The sequence below is a fragment of the Trachypithecus francoisi genome, unplaced genomic scaffold (assembly GCF_009764315.1).
Source record: "Trachypithecus francoisi isolate TF-2019V2 unplaced genomic scaffold, Tfra_2.0 Lachesis_group11, whole genome shotgun sequence".
Lineage (NCBI taxonomy): Eukaryota > Metazoa > Chordata > Mammalia > Primates > Cercopithecidae > Trachypithecus > Trachypithecus francoisi.
In genome coordinates this window covers 78,154,320-78,176,966 of record NW_022681456.1, presented here as the reverse complement: position 1 = coordinate 78,176,966, position 22,647 = coordinate 78,154,320, and the positions used below count along the sequence as shown (strand labels likewise).

Below are 22,647 nucleotides of genomic sequence, written 5' to 3'. Positions count from 1 at the left end.
CCTGGCTAACACGGTGAAACCCCGTCTCTACTAAAAAAAATACAAAAAACTAGCCGGGCGAGGTGGCGGCGCCTGTAGTCCTCAGCTACTCGGGAGGCTGAGGCAGGAGAATGGCGTGAACCCGGGGGGCGGGGCTTGCAGTGAGCTGAGATCTGGCCACCGCACTCCAGTCCCGGCGACAGAGGGAGACTCCGCCTCAAAAAAAAAAAAAAGAAAAGAAACTTTTTTTTTTTTTTTTTTTGAGATGGATTCTCGTTCTGTCGCCCGGACTGGAGTGCGGTGGCCAGATCTCAGCTCACTGCAAGCCCCGCCCCCCGGGTTCACGCCATTCTCCTGCCTCAGCCTCCCGAGTAGCTGAGACTACAGGCGCCCGCCACCTCGCCCGGCTAGTTTTTTGTATTTTTTTTTAGTAGAGACGGGGTTTCACCGTGTTAGCCAGGATGGTCTCGATCTCCTGACCTCGTGATCCGTCCGTCTCGGCCTCCCAAAGTGCTGGGATTACAGGCTTGAGCCACCGCGCCCGGCCGAAAAATTCTTTTTGTAGAGATGAAGTCTCACTGTATTTTGTAGGCTGGTCTTGAACTCAAATGGTCCTCCCACCTCAGCCTCCCAAAGTGCTAGGATTACAGGCATGAGTCACTGTGCCCGGTCCACAAGTTTTTCTTTTCTTTTTTTAATTTAAGCCATCATTTAAAAGTCGTGAAATTTAGCATAGCCAGGCACGGTGGCTCACACCTGTAATCCCAGCACTTTGGGAGGCCGAGGCAGGTGGACCACCTGAGGTCAGGAGCTCGAGACCAGCCTGGCCAATGTGCTGAAACCCCGTCTCTACTAAAAATACAAAAACTAGCCGGGCATGGTGGCGTGTGCCTGTAATCCCAGCTACTCAGGAGGCTGAGGCAGGAGAATCGCTTGAACCGGGGAGGTGGAGGTTGCAGTGAGCTGAGATGGCACCATTGCACTCCAGCCTGCACTACAAGAGCGAAACTCGGTCTCAAAAAAAAAAAAAAAAGGCTAATGGTGGGGCATATCTCCTAATGTTACAAAATGAAGACCATCTCTCTCCTGTGATGTCTTCTGTCCCCAGAACTGTTTAACTTGAATCTCTCAAGACCCTATCTAATTTTATTTAGTAAAACAGGAGCTAGGCCAGGTGTGGTGGCTCACACCTGTAATCCAAACACTTTGGGAGGCCAAGGCGGGTGGATCAGTTGAGGTCAGGAGTTCAAGACCAGCCTGTCCAACATAGTAAAACCCCATCTCTACTAAAACTACAAAAATTAGCCGGGGATGGTGGCACGTGCCTGTAGTCCTAGCTACTTGGGAGGCTGATGAGGCAAGAGAATCACTTGAACCCAGGAGGCAGAGGTTGCAGTGAGCTGAGATCGTGCCACTGCACTCCTGCCTGGGGGACAAAGCGAGACCCCATCTGAAAAGAAAAAAAAGCAATCAAGTTCAAACCACCATTCTCCAGAAAACTGGCTCAATCTTATCTTTTCGAGACAGAGTCTCACTTTGTCGCCCAGGCTGGAGTGCAGTGGCACGATCTCGGCTCACTGCAAGCTCCGCCTCCCGGGTTCATGCCATTCTCCTACCTCAGCCTCCCGAGTGGCTGGGACTACAGGCGCCTGCCACCACGCCGGGCTAATTTTTTAAATATATTTTTAGTTGAGATGGGGTTTCACCGTGTTAGCCAGGATGGTCTTGATCTCCTGATCTCGTGATCCGCCCCGCCTCGGCCTCCCAAAGTGCTGGGATTACAGGCGTGAGCCACTGCACCCAGCCAATCTTTTCAACAAATTAGGGTTACACACAAAAAAGGTTGTTTCAGGAACCCAGATAAAGAGGGTAAAAGAGAAATAACCTGACGTAATTTGTGGTCCTGGATTGGACCCAGATTTAGACAAAAATTAGCTACAAAAGGACTTTTCAGTAATGGCTCACACTTGTAATCCCAACACTTTGGGAGGCTGAGGTGGGCAGATCACTTGAGCTCGGGAGTTTGAGACCAACCTGGGTAATATGGTGAAACCCTGTCTCTACAAACTATACAAGAAACAAATCAGCTGGGCATGGTGGTGCACATCTGTGGTCCCAGCTGCTTAGGAGGCTGAGATGGGAGGAGTGCTTGAGCCCAGCAGGAGGTCGAGGCTGTAGTGAGCTGTGGTGAGTCATGATTGTGCCACTGCACTCTAGCCTAGGTGACAGAGTGAGATCCTGTGTCAAAAAAAAAAAACTTTTCTTGGGACAATTAGGGTAATGTAAATATGGGTTTGTATTAGATTATTCATTATACATTGTTAATTGTAAGCATTTGTTATTTAGGCAATATCAAAAAATATTTTTTCCAATGCATATACTGAAGTAAAAAATTAAGACAATGAGGCCAGGTGTGGTGGCTCACACTTGTAATCCCAGCACTTTGGGAGGTCAAGGCAGGTTGATTGCTTGAGCTCAGGAGTTTCAGACCAGCCTGGGCAACATGGTGAAACCCCATCTCTACAAAAAATACAAAAAATTAGCCCGGTGTGGTGGCACGTGCCTGTGGTGGTGGAGGTTACAGTGAGCCAAAATTGCATCATTGCACTCCAGCCTCGGCTACAGAACCAGACCCTATCTCAAAAAAAAAAAAAAAAGAAAAAGAAAAAAACAATATATCAAAGTCACTGAAAGAGATGAAACAAAAAAAATTTTTTAATAGTATTAAAACAAATTAAGACAATGCTAGGTGCAGTAGCCCCAGCTACTCCAGAAGCTGAAGTGGGAAGACCACTAGAGCCCAGGAGTTTGAGGCTACAATGAGCTATATGATGTTGCCACTGCACTCCAGTCTGGGTGACAGTGTTCTTTCTACTCCCTCCTTCCCCCAGTTCTCCTGACCTTAAAAGTTTAGAACAAGTTGGCAATTTTTTTCTGTAAAAGACCAACTATTTTAGGCTTTGTTCCAGCTACTTAACCCTGCTGTTGTAATGTGAAAGCAGCCACAGACAATATATAAACAAATGGGCATAACTGTATTCCAATAAAGTTTTTTACAAAAGCAGGCAGTGGGGTTGTAACCTGTAGTTTGCTGACCTCTGACCTAGAACAAATAACACTTCCTGAAAAGCCTTTCCTGATACCCATCAGAATCAGGAGCTTTATCGTCCTTGGCTCACATATTACTAGTAAATCCACTTAGCACATTTATGATCCCTTATTATATATATATCTCCATTAGGGACTAAGTTATTTGCAGGTAGGTGCCATTTTGCTACATAAGCCTCCTCATGTTCACTCTAGTGAGTATCTCATAGGGCAGACATTCAATGAATATTTGTTTCTAAAAATCGAATATACCCTAAAAGGACAATATGACACCATTCATAACATTCACAGGCATGAGCAGCAAGTTCTAAAAGTAATTTTAAAGGAGTTTAAGGGGAGAAAAGCACTGCTAATGTCACTAGGATACATACATCGCCTCTTATGCTCTATTCTGTGACATGCTTATCAGTATTTTTTGTTTGTTTTTTGTTTTATTGAGACGGAGTCTTGCTCTGTCGCCCAGGCTGGAGTGCAGTGGCGCGATCTCGGCTCACTGCAAGCTCCGCCTCCCGGGTTTACGCCATTCTCCTGCCTCAGCCTCCCGAGTAGCTGGGACTACAGACGCCCGCCACATCGCCCGGCTAATTTTTTGTATATTTAGTAGAGATGGGGTTTCACCGTGTTGGCCAGGATGGTCTCGATCTCCTGACCTCGTGATCCGCCCGTCTCAGCCTCCCAAAGTGCTGGGATTACAGGCTTGAGCCACCGCGCCCGGCCTATCAGTATTTTATAATCATACCTTGTGTGCATAGAATGCAGACTCAGTGAGCACAGAAATGCTTTTTTTTTTTTTTTTCCAAGCCGCTACAGTATCTAGAGTGCTATTAGGTTTACATTAGGTGCATGATAAATGTTCAACAAATTTAAAACATATTTCTGGGAGGGTGAAAAGATATTCTTTTTCTTTTTTTTCTGAGACAGGCTCTTGCTCTGTCACCCAGGCTGGAGTGCAGTGGCGCAATCTTGGCTCAATGCAACCTCCACCTTGCAGGTTCAAGCTATTCTTGTGCCTCAGCCTTCCAAGGAGCTGGGATCACAGGGGCGTCCACCACGCCTGGCTATCCTTTTTCTTATGACGGGAAAAGGTAGCGGCAAATACTTATGAAGACTGTTTTTTGTTTTTTTTTTTTGAGACGAAGTCTTGCTCTATCACCCAGGCTGGAGTGCAGTGGCGCAATCTTGGCTCACTGCAAGCTCCACCTCCCAGGTTCACACCATTCTGCTTCAGCCTCCTGAGTAGCTGGGACTACAGGCACCTGCCACCATGCCTGGCTAATTTTTAATATTTTTAGTAGAGACGAGGTTTCACCGTGTTAGCCAGGATGGTCTCAATCTCCTGACCTCATGATCCACCCGCCTCGGCCTCCCAAAGTGTTGGGATTACAGGTGTGAGCCACCGTGCCCGGTCTATGAAGACTATCTTTGTAAGTAAATAATTATGAAGCCTCTGCAAGTACATTTCCCTCCTTACATTTACGTTCTTAGTTAGGAAACACTGGAGGGTGGAGGCTTCTCTGCCTGCAAAGGAATTCTAGATTCTAAAGCAAAGTTGCTTGTGGGACAAAGGAAAACAATATATACATTTTTTCTGTAGAAATTATCCCAAAAACTCAGGACCACTCAGGGAAGACATGGAATTTAGGATCAAGGCAGACCCTGGGAAGCACACAGTTCAGATCACTAGAGAGAGAGCTTTGGCTGCTATAGAACAGGACATAGGAGGGAAGAATGCAGGAGGGTACACGGGAAAGGAGCTGCAAAGTGCACACTACTCTCAGACATCCTCCTGAAAGAGAAGTTAGCGCTAAGATAAGGGTAGGTAACAAAGGAAGGAAGAAGGGGAATTAAGGTGAGAAAAAGGCAAAAGCAGAGGGGAAACCTTCCCAGGAAAGGGAGTAATGTTGAAGAATTTAGAGAGTTGAGTAAAAGGTTTATTATAAGTGCAGTCAACACCATGGAACAGCACATACAACACAACCAGCAACCTGCAGAGACACTAGTGCAAAGGGTAGGGAAGCCTTTCACTGAGCTTCCTGGCTCCATCTGAGGGTAAGGACAGGACAGTATGAGCCTTGGTAAGGCAGGTAGGGGAAAGGGGAGTGGAAGAAATGTAGTAACCAGAATAAGTATAGCAGCGTTTTCAAATTCCTGAGCACAATGTCCCGGAGCTGGAACCCTACTCCCCTCAAGCTGTATTCCTCCACCCCAATCCCAGTGGAGCCATGATCCAACTACCCAGACCTGCAGTAAGCTAGCCTGGAATAAAACTCTGAGAGGAAGCTATCACATGGTGGGGAGGAGACTTTCTATCTCCAACCACACTCCCACCTCCATATGAAAATTATCACACCTGCTATCCCTCCCCTTCTCTTACTTACTCTGCCAGTCACTCTAGGGATCAAGGTATGCCCCAGGTAACCTGAAATGGAACTGAAGTCCCCGGGGGGTGTGGGTGAGACACAGCACAGCCTGTACTTAGAGACAGAGATAAAATTTCTGATTTGCATGGTGAAGCTTAGAACCCAGCTATACAGCTCCAAGAAAACTTGGGGAAGCGGGGGGTTGCCTTCAAAATGAATACTCTAAATCCAGAGTTTTATGATGAGGCCCTGGAAGGGCTAGGAGGAAATTTTTCCAGAGGGCACAGGCATCGATGCTGGACTGTCATATCCTTCACAGGAATAGAGGAAGCTCCTCATTTCAGTTGGGGTTACAGAGGTTTGGGGCTACAGAGGTTTGGGGCAGATATTGTAAGTTCAGCCGAGGACTCCCTTGGCTCTTCCTATATTAAAGCCAAAGGTTGTGCTGAAAAGGAAAAAATACAAAACACACCCCTATCCCTGTCCCCCCTATCCAGAATCCCCACAATAGGAACATCAAAAGTTTCAAGTTTGATTTTTTTTTTTTCCTTTTTAAAAAAAAAAAAAAAGTAAATAAATTAAATTGCCAACAATGTGGCTGAGATAGCCATGATCAGGCCATTCTTAAAAAAAAAAGGGGAAGGGGAGGGGAAGTAGGTGGAGTTTGTGAAATATAAACAATGGCCAAAGAAAATTATCAAAGTAACTAACTACAGTCACAGGGCTAGAGAGGGCTCTATGGAACAATTACGGCCTGTGCTACAAGAGGCAGTGCTGACCATATTTTAGCAAAAGCTAGGAGTAGCTTCTTGCTGAACACATCAACCCCAACAGACTAACCCCTACCCTAAACCCTGGCATTTCCTAATTATGAAAACTTGTAGGAAAGAAGAGCTCATCTGGAAATTTTCAGTATCCCAACCTGCATACTGGTAGACCCAGTGGGTGCCTGCACCTTTAAGGTGGACTGAACAGGGATACTGCTTGGCACAGAGGTCCAATCTTTCCCTAAGGGCCATCAGTGATGGCCAATTACTGGCCTCACTACTTATTTCTAGAGATTTGGCTCCACCCTTACCATTTCTTCAGGATGTCTGCTGCTTAGAGTCAACAGGCCTGCCTGCTCTGATTCCCTGGTTTTGGAGGAGAGGAATGACTATAGATTCCTTACTCTGTCCTGACACTCCAGGGAAATTGAATCTTTTTGTGCTTTCTGAAAATAACTGGAACCAGGAACCCTAAGCAGGAAAATGGATGGAGGTGGGGGCTTTCCCACCCAGACTGATAATTTATAGACATTTTAGGGGAATATGGCAAAGGGAGGAAATCTGGGTTTCCCACCTGAAAGGCTGAGCAAACTACCCCAGGGCCCTTCAGTGCCAGAAGGGCAGTGAGATGTGTGGCTCAGGTATAAGCCACAGTATTAAGGATGGTGGAGAGGACTCAGGTCCCAGCTGCTGGAGTGATGGGATTTTCTGATTTCCATCTCTTCCTGATAGCCAGTCGAGTTCTCCTATATCTCTTCCACGCCATGAGCAAATATCATGACAAGGCCTGGCTCCTGCACCATGTCATCACCCATATGCTGGTTCTCACAGGCCATCACGACAACAGCCTGCTTGCCAGGGATGCGCTTGGCCACGTAGTTCTCATAGTAGCGTCGGTTCATCTGTCTAGTCTCTAGTGTGGCCAGACCCTGGGGCCAGCTACGCTCGTGGGCATTTTCAATCAGCTCGTTGACAATAGAAGCAGGACAGCCACTCTCCACCAGGGAGCGCTTGATTACAGCCTGGAGCACGGCATCAGGAGTCGAGATCATCCCTCCCCAGCGGGTCACTCTTGCTGGCTGAAGGGAGTTCACCCACCTGTGTGGAGGTGGTTAAAGATGGTCATTCCACCTCATCTCCTTTCTCTGTATTGGCTTTTTCTGCTAATAGAAATAACTACCCACTCTGCACTCAGCTCACCTATTCTTCCTTCTTTCCTTCTATGATTGGCTCAGAAACCCCGAATCTTTCCCCAGTTGGTCCCAACTGAGTCACCAAACGTTACTCACCAGATTAAATTCCACGAGTCTGCACTCTGTCCCTGTTACTTTTCTTTGAAATTCCAATACTTAGCACCTACAGCACCTAACAGTTAGTGCTCTACGTTTAGTGAATAAAACAATTATTCCTCTATACTATGTCCCACTCAGCACTATTTGCCCTATATATATTGATTCACACTTACAGTTTAGTCTATGAACTGTATAGGACTCCAGAACTGAAAACTATCTTAGACTTCGCTTGTATACTTCACTTGTTTTTGCTGCATTTTAGAGATCACTTTCCTGGACTTGCACTCTGCCTCCTCTTCTCTGGGTTGTAAGCTACCTGAAGACAGGGATAATATCTTCTATTTCTTTTTTTTTTTTTTTTTTGAGATGGAGTCTCGCTCTGTTGCCCAGGCTGGAGTGCAGTGGCGCAATCTCAGCTCACTGCAAGCTCCGCCTCCCGAGTTCACGCCATTCTCCTGCCTCAGCCTCCCGAGTAGCTGGGACTGCAGGCGCCCGCCACCTCGCCCGGCTAGTTTTTTGTATTTTTTTTAGTAGAGACGGGGTTTCACTGTGTTAGCCAGGATGGTCTCGATCTCCTGACCTCGTGATCTGCTCGCCTCGGCCTCCCAAAGTGCTGGGATTACAGGCGTGAGTCACCATGCCCGGCCTATCTTCTATTTCTTTTTGGCCCTCCTAGCACTCCACAGCCTTTAATACAGGGCTTTGTACATGGGTACTCACCTAATTCTGGATAAAGTGCATCCTTGGGTAGGCTTTCCCTTCCATCCACCCAAACGCGTAAGACATCCTGTAGTGGAGCTAAGGGTTATCCTCTTCTCCTCTGCCCCTGTCCTTAATGCCAATATCTGAGAAGCAGTGACCCCCCAGCCCAGCTCTCCAATGCCCTCCTTCTGCTACTCTCCTGCTCTTAGCGCCTTTCAGGCCTTATTGTCAGGACGTGGAATCACTCCATGTCCTGAGTGACATGACACTCACTCTAGGATCTCGTTGTATTCAATTGTCTCCTCCAGGTTCTGAAGGTTGGGGTTGACACTGCGGATTGCACGCATGTATGCCTTTAGCAGCTGGATGTCTCTCTTCTGTTGTGGAGAAGAAGAACAGGAATAATGGTTAAGGCAAACAGCAGAAAAAAGACAAAAATTTATCCGAGAATGAGGACAACTGAGAGATCTGAAGAACAACCAGTTTGTAAGCTTCAGGAAGACAGGGATAGGACTGTCTCACTCACAGCTGTCTCCTTAGTACTTACAAAATGTGCCTTCACAGAGGAGGCATCTGATAACTGTTAGGTGAATGAATGCTATGAATGGGATGAAGGAAAGTCAAGGAGAGTTCCAATCTGATTCCCTGCTAAGCCACAGGCAGAATAGCCACTCATCCAAGCTCACAAGTGTAAGCACAGGTCTGTGTGTTCACAACTGGTTTTTATTACCCACAGGCAGGCAGTTATCTGCATATGAGGGATACGTTCTCCCCCGTGTCTTGGGGCCTACCTGCTCCGCCAGCTGGTGTTTGTGTTCAGCTGACGTCTTCTCCAGCTCTGCGATGCGTGTCTGCTGCTGCTGTACCACTGAGCGCAGGTGCTTAATGCAGTTATGGTTGGGCAGCTCATCTTTGGGCATCTCCAGGCTGCAGACCAGGGTGGGGAAAGAGCAGAACAGGGGTGATCACCAGGACATGTACGAAAATGGCCTATTCTGTGGCAGATAACTGCTGAGTAGATTTTGTCCTACCCAAAATTTCTAACATTCATTTCAGGCCTCCCTCGTTCATTCCCTTCACTTTCTTCTTCCAAGCTTCCTACTTGCCCCTTTGCTGTCTATTTTCCTTAAATTTCTTTCCCCAATCAAGACACAGTGTTTTATCTACTTTTTATATTTATTTTATCTTATTTTATTTTTTATCTTTTTTTTTTTTGACATGGAGTTTCGCTCTTATTGCCCAAACTGGAGTGCAATGGCATGATCTCAGCTCAGTGCAACCTCTGCCTCCCAGGTTCAAGCGATTTCTCCTGCCTTAGCCTCCCGGGTAGCTGGGATTACAGGCGTGCGCCACCATGCCCAGCTAACTTTTTGTATTTTTAGCAGAAACGGGTTTCCCCATGTTAGCCAGGCTGGTCTCAAACTCTTGGCCTCATGTGATCCGCCCCGCCTTGGCCTCCCAAAGTGCTGGGATTACAGGCGTGAGCCACCGTGCCTGGCCTCTTATTTTACTTTTTTTTTTTGAGACCGGGTTTCACTCTTGTTGCCCAGGTTAGAGTGTAATAGCACGGTCTCAGCTCACTGCAACCTCTGCCTCATGGGGTTCAAGCAATTCTTGTGCCTCAGCCTCCCGAGCAGCTGGGATTACAGGTGCCCACCACCACGCCTGGCTAATTTTTGTATTTTTAGTAGAGACTGGGTTTCACCATGTTGGCTACACTGGTCTTGAACTCCTGACCTCAGGTGGTCCATCCGCCTCAGCCTCCCAAGTGCTGGGATTACAGGCGTGAGTCACTGCACTGGGACTATTTATTTTGACACACTGTTTTTATCTACTGCACAGCTCTCCTTTTCCTCCTACAGATTCTGCCTGTGCACTTATTCCTTCAGAGAAGCCCTATATTCACAGCCCCAGCTATCAACATTCTTTTTATTTCTTAAGTTACTCAGTTAGGGGGAACAGAGTCCAGCCCAGGCTGGAGTGCAATGGTGTGATCTCGGCTCACTGCAACCTCTACCTCCTGGTTTTAAGCGATTCTCATGCCTCGACCTCCCGAGTAGCTGGGATTACAGGCGTGCACCACCATACCTGGTTAATTTTTTTTTTTATTTTTTGAGACAGAGTTTTGCTCTGTTGCTCAGGCTACAGTGCAGTGGCGTGATCTCGGCTCACTGCAAGCTCCTCCTCCCTGGTTCACGCCATTCTCCTGCCTCAGTCTCCCAAGTAGCTTTCCCCTACAGGCGCCTGCCACCATGCCCGGCTAATTTTTTGTATTTTTGCAGAGATGGGGTTTCACTGTGTTAGCCAGGATGGTCTCAATCTCCTGACCTCGTGATCTGCCCGCCTTGGCCTCCCAAAGTGCTGGGATTACAGGTGTGAGCCACCACACCCGGCCCCACACCTGGCTAATTTTTGTATTTTTAATAGAGACAAGGTTTTGCCATGTTGGCCAGGTTAGTCTTGAACTCCTGGCCTGAAGTGACGTGCCCACTTTGGCCTCCCAAAGTGCTAGGATTACAGGTGTGAGCTAACACACCCCTCAGCTATCAACATTTAGTCAAATATTTCATAACCCACAGAAAGAAAAAATAGGGTAAGAGGAAATATGAGAAGGCTGGCAATTACAGCAGTCAAAATGACAAACAGAAAGTAGTACTGGACTGAAAGGGAAGAAAAGAGTCAATCAACCTTTAGTGTTATTATACAAATTTACTGAATTGCTGTGCCCCTTCTTTTGTTAAAGCAAGAGCAAAATGATTATAGTTGGAAAAGCAGCAAGAAAGTAAGATCTTGCCGGGCGCGGTGGCTCAAGCCTGTAATCCCAGCACTTTGGGAGGCCGAGACGGGCGGATCACGAGGTCAGGAGATCGAGACCATCCTGGCTAACACGGTGAAACCCCGTCTCTACTAAAAAATACAAAAAACTAGCTGGGCGACGTGGCGGGCACCTGTAGTCCCAGCTACTCGGGAGGCTGAGGCAGAAGAATGGCCTAAATCCAGGAGGCGGAGCTTGCAGTGAGCTGAGATCCGGCCACTGCATTCCAGCCTGGATGGCAGAGCGAGACTCCATCTCAAAAAAAAAAAAAAAAAAAAGAAAGTAAGATCTTAGAGCAGGGAGCCAAGGAAGCTAAGAATACTCCTTGCCAACATGCCTAAGAGACCTCCTCAGCTAATGAGGAGGGCATCCAGCGACAGGGGCATAAATGAGATGGCCCTTATCCATGTGGGGCAGAAGAAAGGAACAGATCTCACCCACAGCCCTGTTCACAGGTCACAGGCCGTTTCGGGTTGTGCTCACAGTCGCTGAGGTGAGACATGAGGTTGTCAAGCCGGACAACGGCACTACAGCCAAACACAGCGTTGTCACAGGCAATCTGCAGCTTTGACAACATGTTCCGCATGATCCGAGGTACTGGGCGCAGATGGGCGACCGTCACAACACTACGGTCCACTGGACATGTCTGTTGCTGAGAGAACCACTGGGTGATACAGGCGTTGCAGAAAGCATGTTCACAATGAGGTGCCTAGAAGAGAGAACAAGGCAAAAGGGGAATAAGGGAATTAGCGGGACCTAAGAGCCTGGATATGATAACTCTACAAAACCAATCGTGCCTTTGAGCAGCTTCTACCGCAAGAGGTCCGTTGGGTCAAGCAAAGTATAGATCTACTATGGGCAAGGCATTGTAGGGGACAGGCTCAAAATATGTTTCCTGCTGGGCGTGGTGGCTCATGCCTGTAATCCCAGCACTTTGGGAGGCTAAGGTAGGCACACTGTTTGACCTCAGGAGTTTGAGACCATCCCAGACAACATGACAAAACCCCATCTCTATAAAAGTTACAAAAATTAGCCGGGCGTAGGCCAGGTGCAGTGGCTCATGCCTGTAATCCCAGCACTTTGGGAGGCTGAGACAGGCGGACCACGAGGTCAGGAGTTCAAGACCAGCCTGACCAACATGGTGAAACCCTGTCTCTACTAAAAATACAAAAAAATCAGCCAGGGGTGGTGGCACACACTTATAATCACAGATACTCAGGAGGCTAAGGCAGAAGAATTGCTTGAACCCAAGAGGTAGAGGTTGCAGTGAGCCAAGATTGCACAACTGCACTCCAGCCTGGGCAACAGAACAGCCTGGGCAACAGAACAAGACTCCATTTCAAAAAAAAAAAAAATTAGCCAGGCATGGTGGCACGTGCCTATAGTCCCAGCTAGCCAGAAGGCTGAGGTGGGAGGATGGACGGTGGCTTGAGCCCAGGAGGCAGAGGTTGTAGTGAACCAAGACTGCACCACTGCACTCCAGCCTGGGTGACAAAGACAGGACCTGTTTCAAAAATATATATATCTATGTTCCCTGTGCTCAAGATTAAAAATGAGTTGTGAAACAAGACAAACAAAAAGTTATATAACAAATAAGAGATATAGGCCGGGCGCGGTGGCTCAAGCCTGTAATCCCAGCACTTTGAGAGGCCGAGGCGGGCGGATCACAAGGTCAGGAGATCGAGACCATCCTGGCTAACACGGTGAAACCCCGTCTCTACTAAAAAATACAAAAAAAAAAAAAAAAAAACTAGCCAGGCGAGGTGGCGGGCGCCTGTAGTCCCAGCTACTCGGGAGGCTGAGGCAGGAGAATGGCATGAACCCGGGAGGCAGAGCTTGCAGTGAGCTGAGATCTGGCCAGTGCACTCCAGCTTGGGTGACAGAGCGAGACTCCATCTCAAAAAAAAAAAAAAAAAAAAGAGATATAAATGATATTCCAGGACAATGGGACAGATGACACAAGGCAGCCAATTATTAATTGCCATCTGGATTGCATACATAATAATTGCCAAAAATGTCCAGAGGAGGGTGAAGTCTTTTCAGGCTAGCTCAATCACGGCAGGTATTTATGAAGAGGACCAAATTTAATATGGTCTTGAAGGATAATTCAGATGACAGATTTAGAGAGCAGGAGGACATATTTACTGGCAAAAATTCAATGTAAAAAAGCTAGGCCAGGCGTGGTGGCTCACGCCTGTAATCCCAGCACTTTGGAAGGCCGAGGCAGGCGGATCACGAGGTCAGGAAATTGAGACCATCCTGGCTAATACAGTGAAACCCCGTCTCTACTAAAAATACAAAAAATTAGCCGGGCGTGGTGGCAGGCGCCTGTAGTCCCAGCTACTCAGGAGGCTGAGGCAGGAGAATGGCATGAACCTGGGAGGTGGAGCCTGCAGTGAGCCAAGATCATGCCACTGCACTCCAGCCTGGGCTAAAGTGCGAGACTCCGTCTCAAAAAACCAAAACAAAACAAAAAGAAAGCTAAATAAGGCTGGGCACAGTGGCTCATGCCTGTGATCCCAGCACTTTGGGAAGCTGAGGCAGGCAGTTCACTTGAGGTCAGGAGTTTGAGACCAGACTGGCCAACATGGTGAAACCCCATCTCTACTAAAATTATAAAAATTAGCCACACATGGTGGTGCGCCCCTGTAATCCCAGTTACTTAGGAAGCTGAGGCACGAGAATTGCTTGAACCCGGGAGGCGGAAGTTGCGGTGAGCCAAGATTGTGCCATTGCACTCCAGCTTGGGTGACAGAGCGAGATTCTGTCTCAAAACAAAACAAAATACTTTAGTTTCCTATTACATTTTTTTTTTTTTTTTGACAGTCTCGCTCCTGTCGCCCAGGCTGGAGTGCAGTGGAATGATCTTGGGTCACTGCAACCTCCACCTCCCGGGTTCAAGCGATTCTCCTGCCTCAGCCTTCCGAGTAGCCAGGATTATAGGCTACTCCTACCCAACCCAGCTAATTTTTTTTGTATTTTTAGTAGAGACGGGATTTCACCATGTTGGCCAGCTTGTCTCGAACTTCTGACCTCAAGTGACCCACCTGCCTCAGCCTCCCAAAGTGCTAGGATTACAAGCGTAAGCCACCATGCCCGGCCTGTCAACTTCTTTATAACCATTCTAGCTAAACCTGCCACCCCTGCATAAGCATACAGAATGTGCTACCTTTTGTGTAACAAAGAAAAGGAGGTGTGAAAAAACACAGATATATTCATATATACATATGCATATACAAATACATATATATGCAGACATCTATTCATATTTGCTTGTATCTGCCTTAATACTCACTGGAAGGATACCAAAAAAACTAATAAAAATAGTTATCTGTGGGGGAATTAGGTAGACACTAATAAGGACAGAAGTGAGAATTCTCACTGTATACTTTTTTATACTATTTTGATTTCTGAATTATGTTCATTTTTCACCTATTCAAAGAATAAATAATTATGATGTGGGGAAATCAGCATCCCTAGCAGGAGCCTTCTAACCTTAGAAATGTGTCCGGGAACCTGGCATCATGAGGGTTGCCTGCTCTGCTCCTCAGAAGGTAAAGCCTGGAGGTAGATGGGTGGCTTCTGACTAGACTGTCACCAACTACGACTCACCTTTCCAGAAGTGACTTGCCTAAAATGATAGTGCCAGAAAACAGACAAGGCCCTGCCAGGGTGAGGAGGGAAGCTGACACACCCTGTGACCTCCTGACACTACTACTTGATGACTTGCTCCACACCCATCTAATATGCCTCTAATGGCAGCAGATTGCAAAGGCCTAGAAAGAAGACAGGTCCAGAGCTGGTTGCCATTGGAATGCAGTCTGAATTTTATTCAGTTCAAGACATCAGTACTCCTTTTGGAGTACCGGGAGAAAAAATAAACTCAAAGGCTCAAGGGGAGCCCCTGGGAGTTAGGTAAGCAGTGAATGGGGGAAGGGCCATGAAACCTCATTGCCTAGTTTCCTGGTTTGGAAAATGTGATAATCTCTAGATAGCCAGGAGTGAGAAAGGATTAATTGGTATTTACAGAATGAGGGCAATAAGGATCCTCGAGGATGCTGTCCCGAGAATACAACTCTTAAGGATTCACCTCACTCATTGTACTTGCCTGGTAATCGTGAGCTTCTCCTCATACTTGCCCCAGGATGATACAACTGACTCTGGTCTGGCAAGGCTGGCAGAGAAATGACCTATTGAAGGTGACAGCTTTCACATCAAAATGCAGAGTGCATGGCTGCATCAAAAGCTGGTCTTTTCAGTAGATCCCAGGAAAAAAATAGGTTAGTACATACAGTTCCCCACTTCCTATTTGCTGTTTTTTTTTTTGGTTTTTTTTTTGAGATGGAGTCTCACTCTGTCACCCAGGCTGGAGTGCAGTGGTGCAATCTCAGCTCACTGCAACCTTCTACTCCTGGGTTCAAGTGATTCTCCTGCCTCAGCCTCCTGAGTAGCTGGGACTACAGGCATGTACCACCATGCCCGGCTAATTTTTGTATTTTTAGTAGAGACGGGGTTTCACCATGTTGGCCAGGCTGGCTCTTGACCTCGTGATCCACCGACCTTGGCCCAAAGTGCTGGGATTACAAGCATGAGCCACTGCGGCCGGCCTTCCTATTTGTTAGATAGTAGGCAGGTAGAAAAGGCCTGCAGGGAGACTGGCTGATTACCTGAAGCACGACATCATAAAAATGCAGAGAGAACTTACTAGGAGAGTCCAGAAGTTCAATCATGGACAGGAAGACGGAACCTAGTAAGAGTTCCTGTAGAGGGAAGGAAGCTACCCAGCTACTATCACAAGACAGAAACAAGCAGCTGACCATTTTACAGGAGAAATCTTTCAGAGTGACCTCAGAAAAAAATCTGAACCACTGGATATCTGTGGCATCCACCTCTAGATAGATTCTGGAAAGCCTTATTCTTGTAGTCACCATTACTCCTTTGACCTAAACCTCCATTGGGTGGGGGTGGAGAGAAAAACACAGTGACTTCCCCATGGGTCCCACTGCCCATGAATATTTTCTACTATTTCCACTGCTACCTGTTGCTCTACCAAACCTGCCATCAGACCAACTCACCTGTACTGGCTCCTCCAAGACTCCACTGCAAATAGGGCAGATAAGATCTTCGTCAACATCCCCCTGGAAACGGGTTACATCATACCCCATGTCTCATCACTGAAACCCAGGTCCTGAAAGAACAGCAAACAGAGGCCAGTTCAGAAGAAGCCTACAAATATGTGACAAACATAAACTCATTGTCAAGATCCATTCATTTATCCAACAAATATTTATTGGGAGTCTACTATGCAGCAGTCATTTGGCTTGGTGGAAGCTGACTCAAGAAATTTAGATCTTTTTTTTTTTTTTTTTGAGACGGAGTCTCACTCTGTTGCCCAGGCTGGAGTGCAGTGGCGCGATCTCGGCTCACTGCAAGCTCCACCTCCTGGGTTCACGCCATTCTCCTGCCTCAGCCTCCCGAGTAGGTGGGACTGCAGGCGCCCACCACCACACCTGGCTAATTTTTTGTATTTTTAGTAGAGACGGGGTTTCACCGTGTTAGCCAGGATGGTCTCGATCTCCTGACCTCGTGATCCGCCTGCCTTGGCCTCCCAAAGTGCTGGGATTACAGGCGTGAGCCACCACGCCCGGCCTTCAAGAAATTTAATTCTGAGGCACAGTGGCTCACACCTGTAATCCCAGCACTTTGGGAGGCCAGGGCAGGCAGATAACCTGAGGTCAGGAGTTCAAGACCAGGCTGGCCAACATGATGAAAACCCATCTCTACTAAAAATACAAAAATTAGCTGGGCGTGGTGATGCACATCTATAATCCCAGCTACTTGGAAGGTTGAGGCACAAGAGTCACTTGAACCCGGGAGGCGGAGGTTGCAGTGAGCCGAGATTGTGCTATAGCTCTCTAGCCTAGATGACAGAGTGAGACTCTGTCTTTAAAAAAAAAAGAAAAGACATGTAATTCTAATGGGGAAGACATTATGTAAGCACACATTTAAAATATAAAGTGATAAATACTCAGAGGAGACACAGGACCTTATGAGGACAAGAGACACGAATACCTAACCCAGGCTGAAAGCAGAGGGTGGTTTTTATAAGTTTTCCAGGACTGGGTGTCACCAGAAATGTGTCCTGTAGGGCAAGAGTTAGCTCAGTGTTGGGGGAGCAGGGCATTAGTGTAATCCCAGCACTTTGGGAGGCCGAGGTAGGCGGATTACCTGAGGTTGGGAGTTCGACCTCACATATAAAAGGGCACATAAAATAGCACATCCAAATGTCCAGAAGAGGGCATACGATAGGTTCAGAGAATTTCAAGTGATTCAAGAAAAAGCTCGCCGGGCGCGGTGGCTCAAGCCTGTAATCCCAGCACTTTGGGAGGCCGAGACGGGCGGATCACGAGGTCAGGAGATCGAGACCATCCTGGCTAATACAGTGAAACCCCGTCTCTACTAAAAAATACAAAAAACTAGCCGGGCGAGGTGGCGGGCGCCTGTAGCCCCAGCTACTCAGGAGGCTGAGGCAGGAGAATGGCGGGAACCCAGGAGGCGGAGCTTGCAGTGAGCTGAGATCCAGCCACTGCACTCCAGCTTGGGCGACAGAGCGAGACTCCGTCTCAAAAAAAAAAAAAAAGAAAAAGCTGACAGAGGTGGGAGGGAGGGCCTGTCAAGAGACAAGGCTGGAGAGCTAAGCAAGGGCCATGCTGTGAAAAGTCTCTGAGGAGTTTGGACTTTATTCTGAAGGGTATGAGAGAGCCACTGAAGGACTTAAAAAAGAATGTGATAATAGTTCCATTTTAGAATCAGTATGTTAACAGGGGAGAAATGGAAGAACATCTAAGTCAGAGAGTGACAGTGCGTCTGAACTCAGGTGGTGGTGGTAATGGGGATAAAGAAGAAGAGAGGGGGCCAGGCGCGGTGGCTCAAGCCTGTAATCCCAGCACTTTGGGAGGCCGACACGGGCGGATCACGAGGTCAGGAGATCGAGACCATCCTGGTTAAGACGGAGAAACCCCATCTCTACTAAAAAATGCAAAAAAACTAGCCAGGCGAGGTGGCGCGAGGTGGCGGGCGCCTGTAGTCCCAGCTACTCGGGAGGCTGAGGCAGGAGAATGGCGTAAACCCGGGAGGCGGAGCTTGCAGTGAGCTGAGATCCGGCCACTGTGCTCCAGCCTGGGACGCGACAAAGTGAGATTCCGTCTCAAAAAAAAAAAAAAAAAAGAAGAAGAAGAAGAGAGGGCCGGGCATGGTGGCTCATGCCTTTAATCTCAGCACTTTGGGAGGCCGAGGCAGATGGATCACGATGTCAAGAGATCAAGACCATCCTGGCCAACATGGTGAAACCCCATCTCTACTAAAAACATAAAAATTAGCTGGGTGTGGTGGTGCACACCTGCAGTCCCAGCTACTCAGGAGGCTGAGGCAGGAGAATCACTTGAACCCAGGAGGTGGAGGTTGCAATGAGCTGAGATTACGCCACTGCATTCTAGCCCGGTGACAGAGCAAGACTCCGTCTCAAAGGAAAAAAAGAAAAAAAAAAAAAAAAGAAGAGTGAGGTCCAAAAGAGCAAGGACTCAAACAGCAGCGATGGTGCCATGCTCCTTCTTTGGGTTCCCAAAGGTCAAACCCAAAGAAGAGGTCACTAAACAACTGGCCGGGCGCAGTGGCTCACGCCTGTAATCCCAGCACTTTGGGAGGTGGAAGCGGGTAGACCACGAGGTCAGGAGATAGAGACCATCCTGGCTAACATGGTGAAACCGGTCTCTACTAAAAACACAAAAAATTAGCCGGGCGTGGTGGCAGGTGCCTATAGTCCCAGCTACTTGGGAGGCTGAGGCAGGAGAATGGCAGGAACTCAGGAGGCGGAGCTTGCAGTGAGTGGAGATAGTGCCACTGCACTCCAGCCTGGGCAACAGAGTAAGACTCTGTCTCAAAAAAAGAAAAGTTGTCAAGGGGTTGGAGAACTTACAGAAGGGAAGACAACTGTCGAAAGCTACAAACAGACAAATCAGATAAAGAAAACAAAGAATTGCTGGGATGTGGGACGGTGGATACCACAGTAAAGCAGTTCCATGGAGCTGGGAGTTGTGGAGGGTAGTTTTAGTGTAGCACTGAAAGTGAAGCCAGACTTCAGTGGCACAAAGTGAACAAGAGGTGAGTTGGAGAGACAGGGACCAAAGACACAACTCTGTCAAAAGCTTGATTTTTTGGTGGGTGAGCATTCTCAACGAGTTTATTTGGGCAGACTCAGGGTAAGGGTCCTGCACCTAGAAGAAGCTGCTGGCCCTCGTGGTGGTAAAGTGTTGGCTTGTGCTAAGACCTTATGTGGCCGCAGGAAAAATACGGAACACTTCACAAATTTTCATGTCATCCTTGCACAAGGGCCCTACTAATCTCTTTATCATTCCAATTTTAGTATATGTGATGCTGAAGCCAGCACTCAAAAGCCTAATTTCAAAGGAAGGGAAATTGAACTAGCTAGAGGGGGAAAGGAAACTGAGGAAGTGGGTTGGGTGGGGGTGTTTTTCCTTATGGTGAGAAAGGCTTAAGTGTCTTTATGTACCGAGAGGAAAGTACAGGGGAAGAGGGAAAGATAAAGACAGGAGAGAATCTGATCACTGAGGTAGCAGTAGGGAGATAAGGAATTACCTTAAACAAAAATGAGATAATTCTAAAGCAGGAAGGAAGGGAAAATGGTAAACAGAGGTCAGAGGTCCAGAGACAGGTTTTCAAAAAATCATACTGATAAACTTGTAAAAATCGGGCCGGGAGCAGTGGCTCATGCCTCTAATCCCAGCACTTTGAGAGGCTGAGGTGGGCGGATCACCTGAGGTCAGGAGTTCAAGACCAGCCTGGCCAACATTGTGAAACCCTGTATAGCCAGGAGTGGTGCCACGTGCCTGAAATCCCAGCTACTTGGGAGGCTGAGACAGGAGAATCACTTGAACTCAGGAGGCGGAAGTTGCAGTGAGCCAAGATTGCACCACTGAACTCCAGCCTGGGGGACAGAGTGAGACTCTGACTCAAAAAACAACAACAGCTGGGTGCAGTGCTGAGGTAGGCAGATTACCTGAGGTCGGGAGTTCGAAACCAGCCTGGCCAACATGGAGAAACCCTGTCTCTACTAAAATTACAAAATTAGCCGGGTGTGGTGGCACATGCCTACAATCCCAGCTATTCAGGAGGCTGAGACAGGAGAATTGACTGAACCTGGGAGGCGGAGGTTGCAGTGAGCTGAGATCATGCCATTGCACTCCAGCCTGGGCAACAAGAGTGAAATCCTATCTAAAAAAAAAAAAAAAAAAGGCCAGGCGCAGTGGCTCATGCCTGTACTCCCAGCACTTCGGGAGGCCGAGGCAGGTGGATTACCTGAGGTCAGGAGTTTGAGACCAGCCTGGCCAACATGATGAAATCCCATCTCTACTAAAAATACCAAAATTAGCCGGGCATGGTGGCACATGCCTGTAATCCCAGCTACTCAGGAGACTGAGGCAGGAGAATTGCTTGAGCCTGGGAGGCAGAAGTTTCAGTGAGCCAAGATCATGCCACTGCACTCCAGCCTGGCCGACAGAGCGAGACTCTGTTTCAAAAAAAAAAAAAAGATAAAACAGGGTGCCTACAGTTCTACATGTGGACTGATCAATATGGACACAACTTTTCTTCGCTACTTAAATTAATGCAACCTCAGACTGCTTAGCGCTATTGTAGATGACAGCTACTGCTACTTTCATAGTCCAGACAAATACAAAGGGCTGGGAAGAAGGGAAAGGGGCAAGATAAAAGGTCAAGAGGAGGAGTTGGCTGAGATAGCTATGACCTGAGAGCAAAAATATCCCCAAATATCCACAATTCATCCATTAAACTGCTGACTTTATAATATTTACCTCAATGATATAAATTGTAATTTGTTTTATCTATAATAGCTATAAAATTAATCAGAGAAAAAAAATCCTTGCTGCCCTTAAAATGCACCAGGTATGGAAAAATTCCAAGATATACTATTAAGGGAAAAAAGCTAAGATACAGAATAGTATATGTAAAGTACACTACCACAAATACGAAAAACATGTAGGTGTGTATGCTTACATGTGCATGGAACTCTCCAGAAGGATAAACAGAAAACTGCCAACAGTGTTTGCTGCTAAAGAGGAGGTGCAAAGAAACAAGGATGGGAGGTACAAAGAAACAAGGATAGGAGGGAATTTTTAATTTCTCTAATTATCCCTTTTTACCTTTGTTTTTTTTTTTTTTTTTTGAGGCGGAGTCTCGCTCTGTGGCCCGGTCTGGAGTGCAGTGGCCGGATCTCAGCTCACTGCAAGCTCCGCCTCCTGGGTTTACGCCATTCTCTGCCTCAGCCTCCTGAGTAGCTGGGACTACAGGCGCCCGCCACCTCGCCCAGCTAGTTTTTGTATTTTTAGTAGAGACGGGGTTTCACCGTGTTAGCCAGGATGGTCTCGATCTCCTGACCTCGTGATCCGCCCGTCTCGGCCTCCCAAAGTGCTGGGATTACAGGCTTGAGCCACCGCGCCCGGCCAACCCCTTTGTACCTTTGAAAAAGGTTTTCTGTGTGTGTGTGTGTGTGTGTGTGTTGTGTGTGTGTGTGTGTGTGTGTATTCACAATTCAAATTAGTAAACAAATCTATAATTAAACTGTGAAAGACAGATTTAAGGTTAAAACAAAAAATAATATCCACTCAGGCCAGGTGTGGTAGCTCACGCCTGTAATCCCAGCACTTTGGGAGGCCAAGGCGGGTGGATCACCTGAGGTCAGGAGTTCAAGACCAGTCTGACCAAGATGGTGAAACCCCATCTGTACTAAAAATACAAAAATTAGCTGGGCATGGTGGTGGGCACCTGTAATCCCAGCTACTCAAGAGGCTGAGGCAGGAGAATTGCTTGAACCCAAAAGGCAGAGGTTGCAGTGAGCCAAGATCGTGTCATTGCACTCCAGCCTGGGTGACAGAGCGAGACTTTGTCTCCAAAAAAAAAAGAATATCTACTTTATGTTTTATACACTATACATGTCATATGTCATATAACACATACAAATATAACATGTTATGTACTGACACACATATAACATGTCTGGGGAAAAAATGTACTCTTGCCAGAAAATGTTGATCAAATTAACTCATAATAAAAACCACAAACTGTCCTAAAAAAGCATATACCTTTCTACCTAGCAATCTTACTTCCAGTAACTTATCCTAAGGAAATAAACAAGGGTGCGGGCCGGGCGCGGTGGCTCAAGCCTGTAATCCCAGCACTTTGGGAGGCCGAGACGGGCGGATCACGAGGTCAGGAGTTCGAGACCATCCTGGCTAACACGGTGAAACCCCGTCTCTACTAAAAATACAAAAACTAGTTGGGCGAGGTGGCGGACGCCTGTAGTCCCCAGCTACTCGGGAGGCTGAGGCGGGAGAACGGCGTAAACCCGGGAGGCGGAGCTTGCAGTGAGCTGAGATCCGGCCACTGCACTCCAGACCGGGCCACAGAGCGAGACTCCGCCTCAAAAAAAAAAAACAAAAAAAAAGCCGGGCGCGGTGGCTCAAGCCTGTAATCCCAGCACTTTGGGAGGCCGAGATGGGTGGATCACGAGGTCAGGAGATCGAGACCAT

The 22,647-nt window shown here is 47.5% G+C and overlaps 1 protein-coding gene and 1 non-coding gene across 8 annotated transcripts in view; both read right to left on the bottom strand.

The window, feature by feature from the left end:
- Positions 1-4,996: 4,996 nt before the first annotated feature.
- Positions 4,997-22,647, bottom strand: part of RNF41 (ring finger protein 41) — a 33,267-nt gene continuing 15,616 nt past the window's right edge. For 4 of the 7 annotated variants that reach the window (XM_033221702.1, XM_033221701.1, XM_033221700.1 and 1 more), the window contains 5 exons: positions 16,099-16,211; positions 11,461-11,732; positions 9,000-9,135; positions 8,482-8,585; positions 4,997-7,312 (listed from right to left, as the gene is read on the bottom strand). In XM_033221702.1, the coding sequence (XP_033077593.1) occupies positions 6,961-7,312; positions 8,482-8,585; positions 9,000-9,135; positions 11,461-11,732; positions 16,099-16,188 (954 nt within the window). In that variant the 5' untranslated portion in view covers positions 16,189-16,211 and the 3' untranslated portion in view covers positions 4,997-6,960. Of the gene's footprint in view, positions 7,313-8,481; positions 8,586-8,999; positions 9,136-11,460; positions 11,733-15,131; positions 15,275-16,098; positions 16,212-22,647 lie in introns of all 7 variants that reach the window. The other 3 variants (XM_033221704.1, XM_033221705.1, XM_033221706.1) reach the window with 3 other exon arrangements.
- On the bottom strand, positions 19,366-19,469 carry LOC117091162. Its single transcript, XR_004440281.1, has one exon. It is a non-coding gene; the product is annotated as a U6 spliceosomal RNA (small nuclear RNA).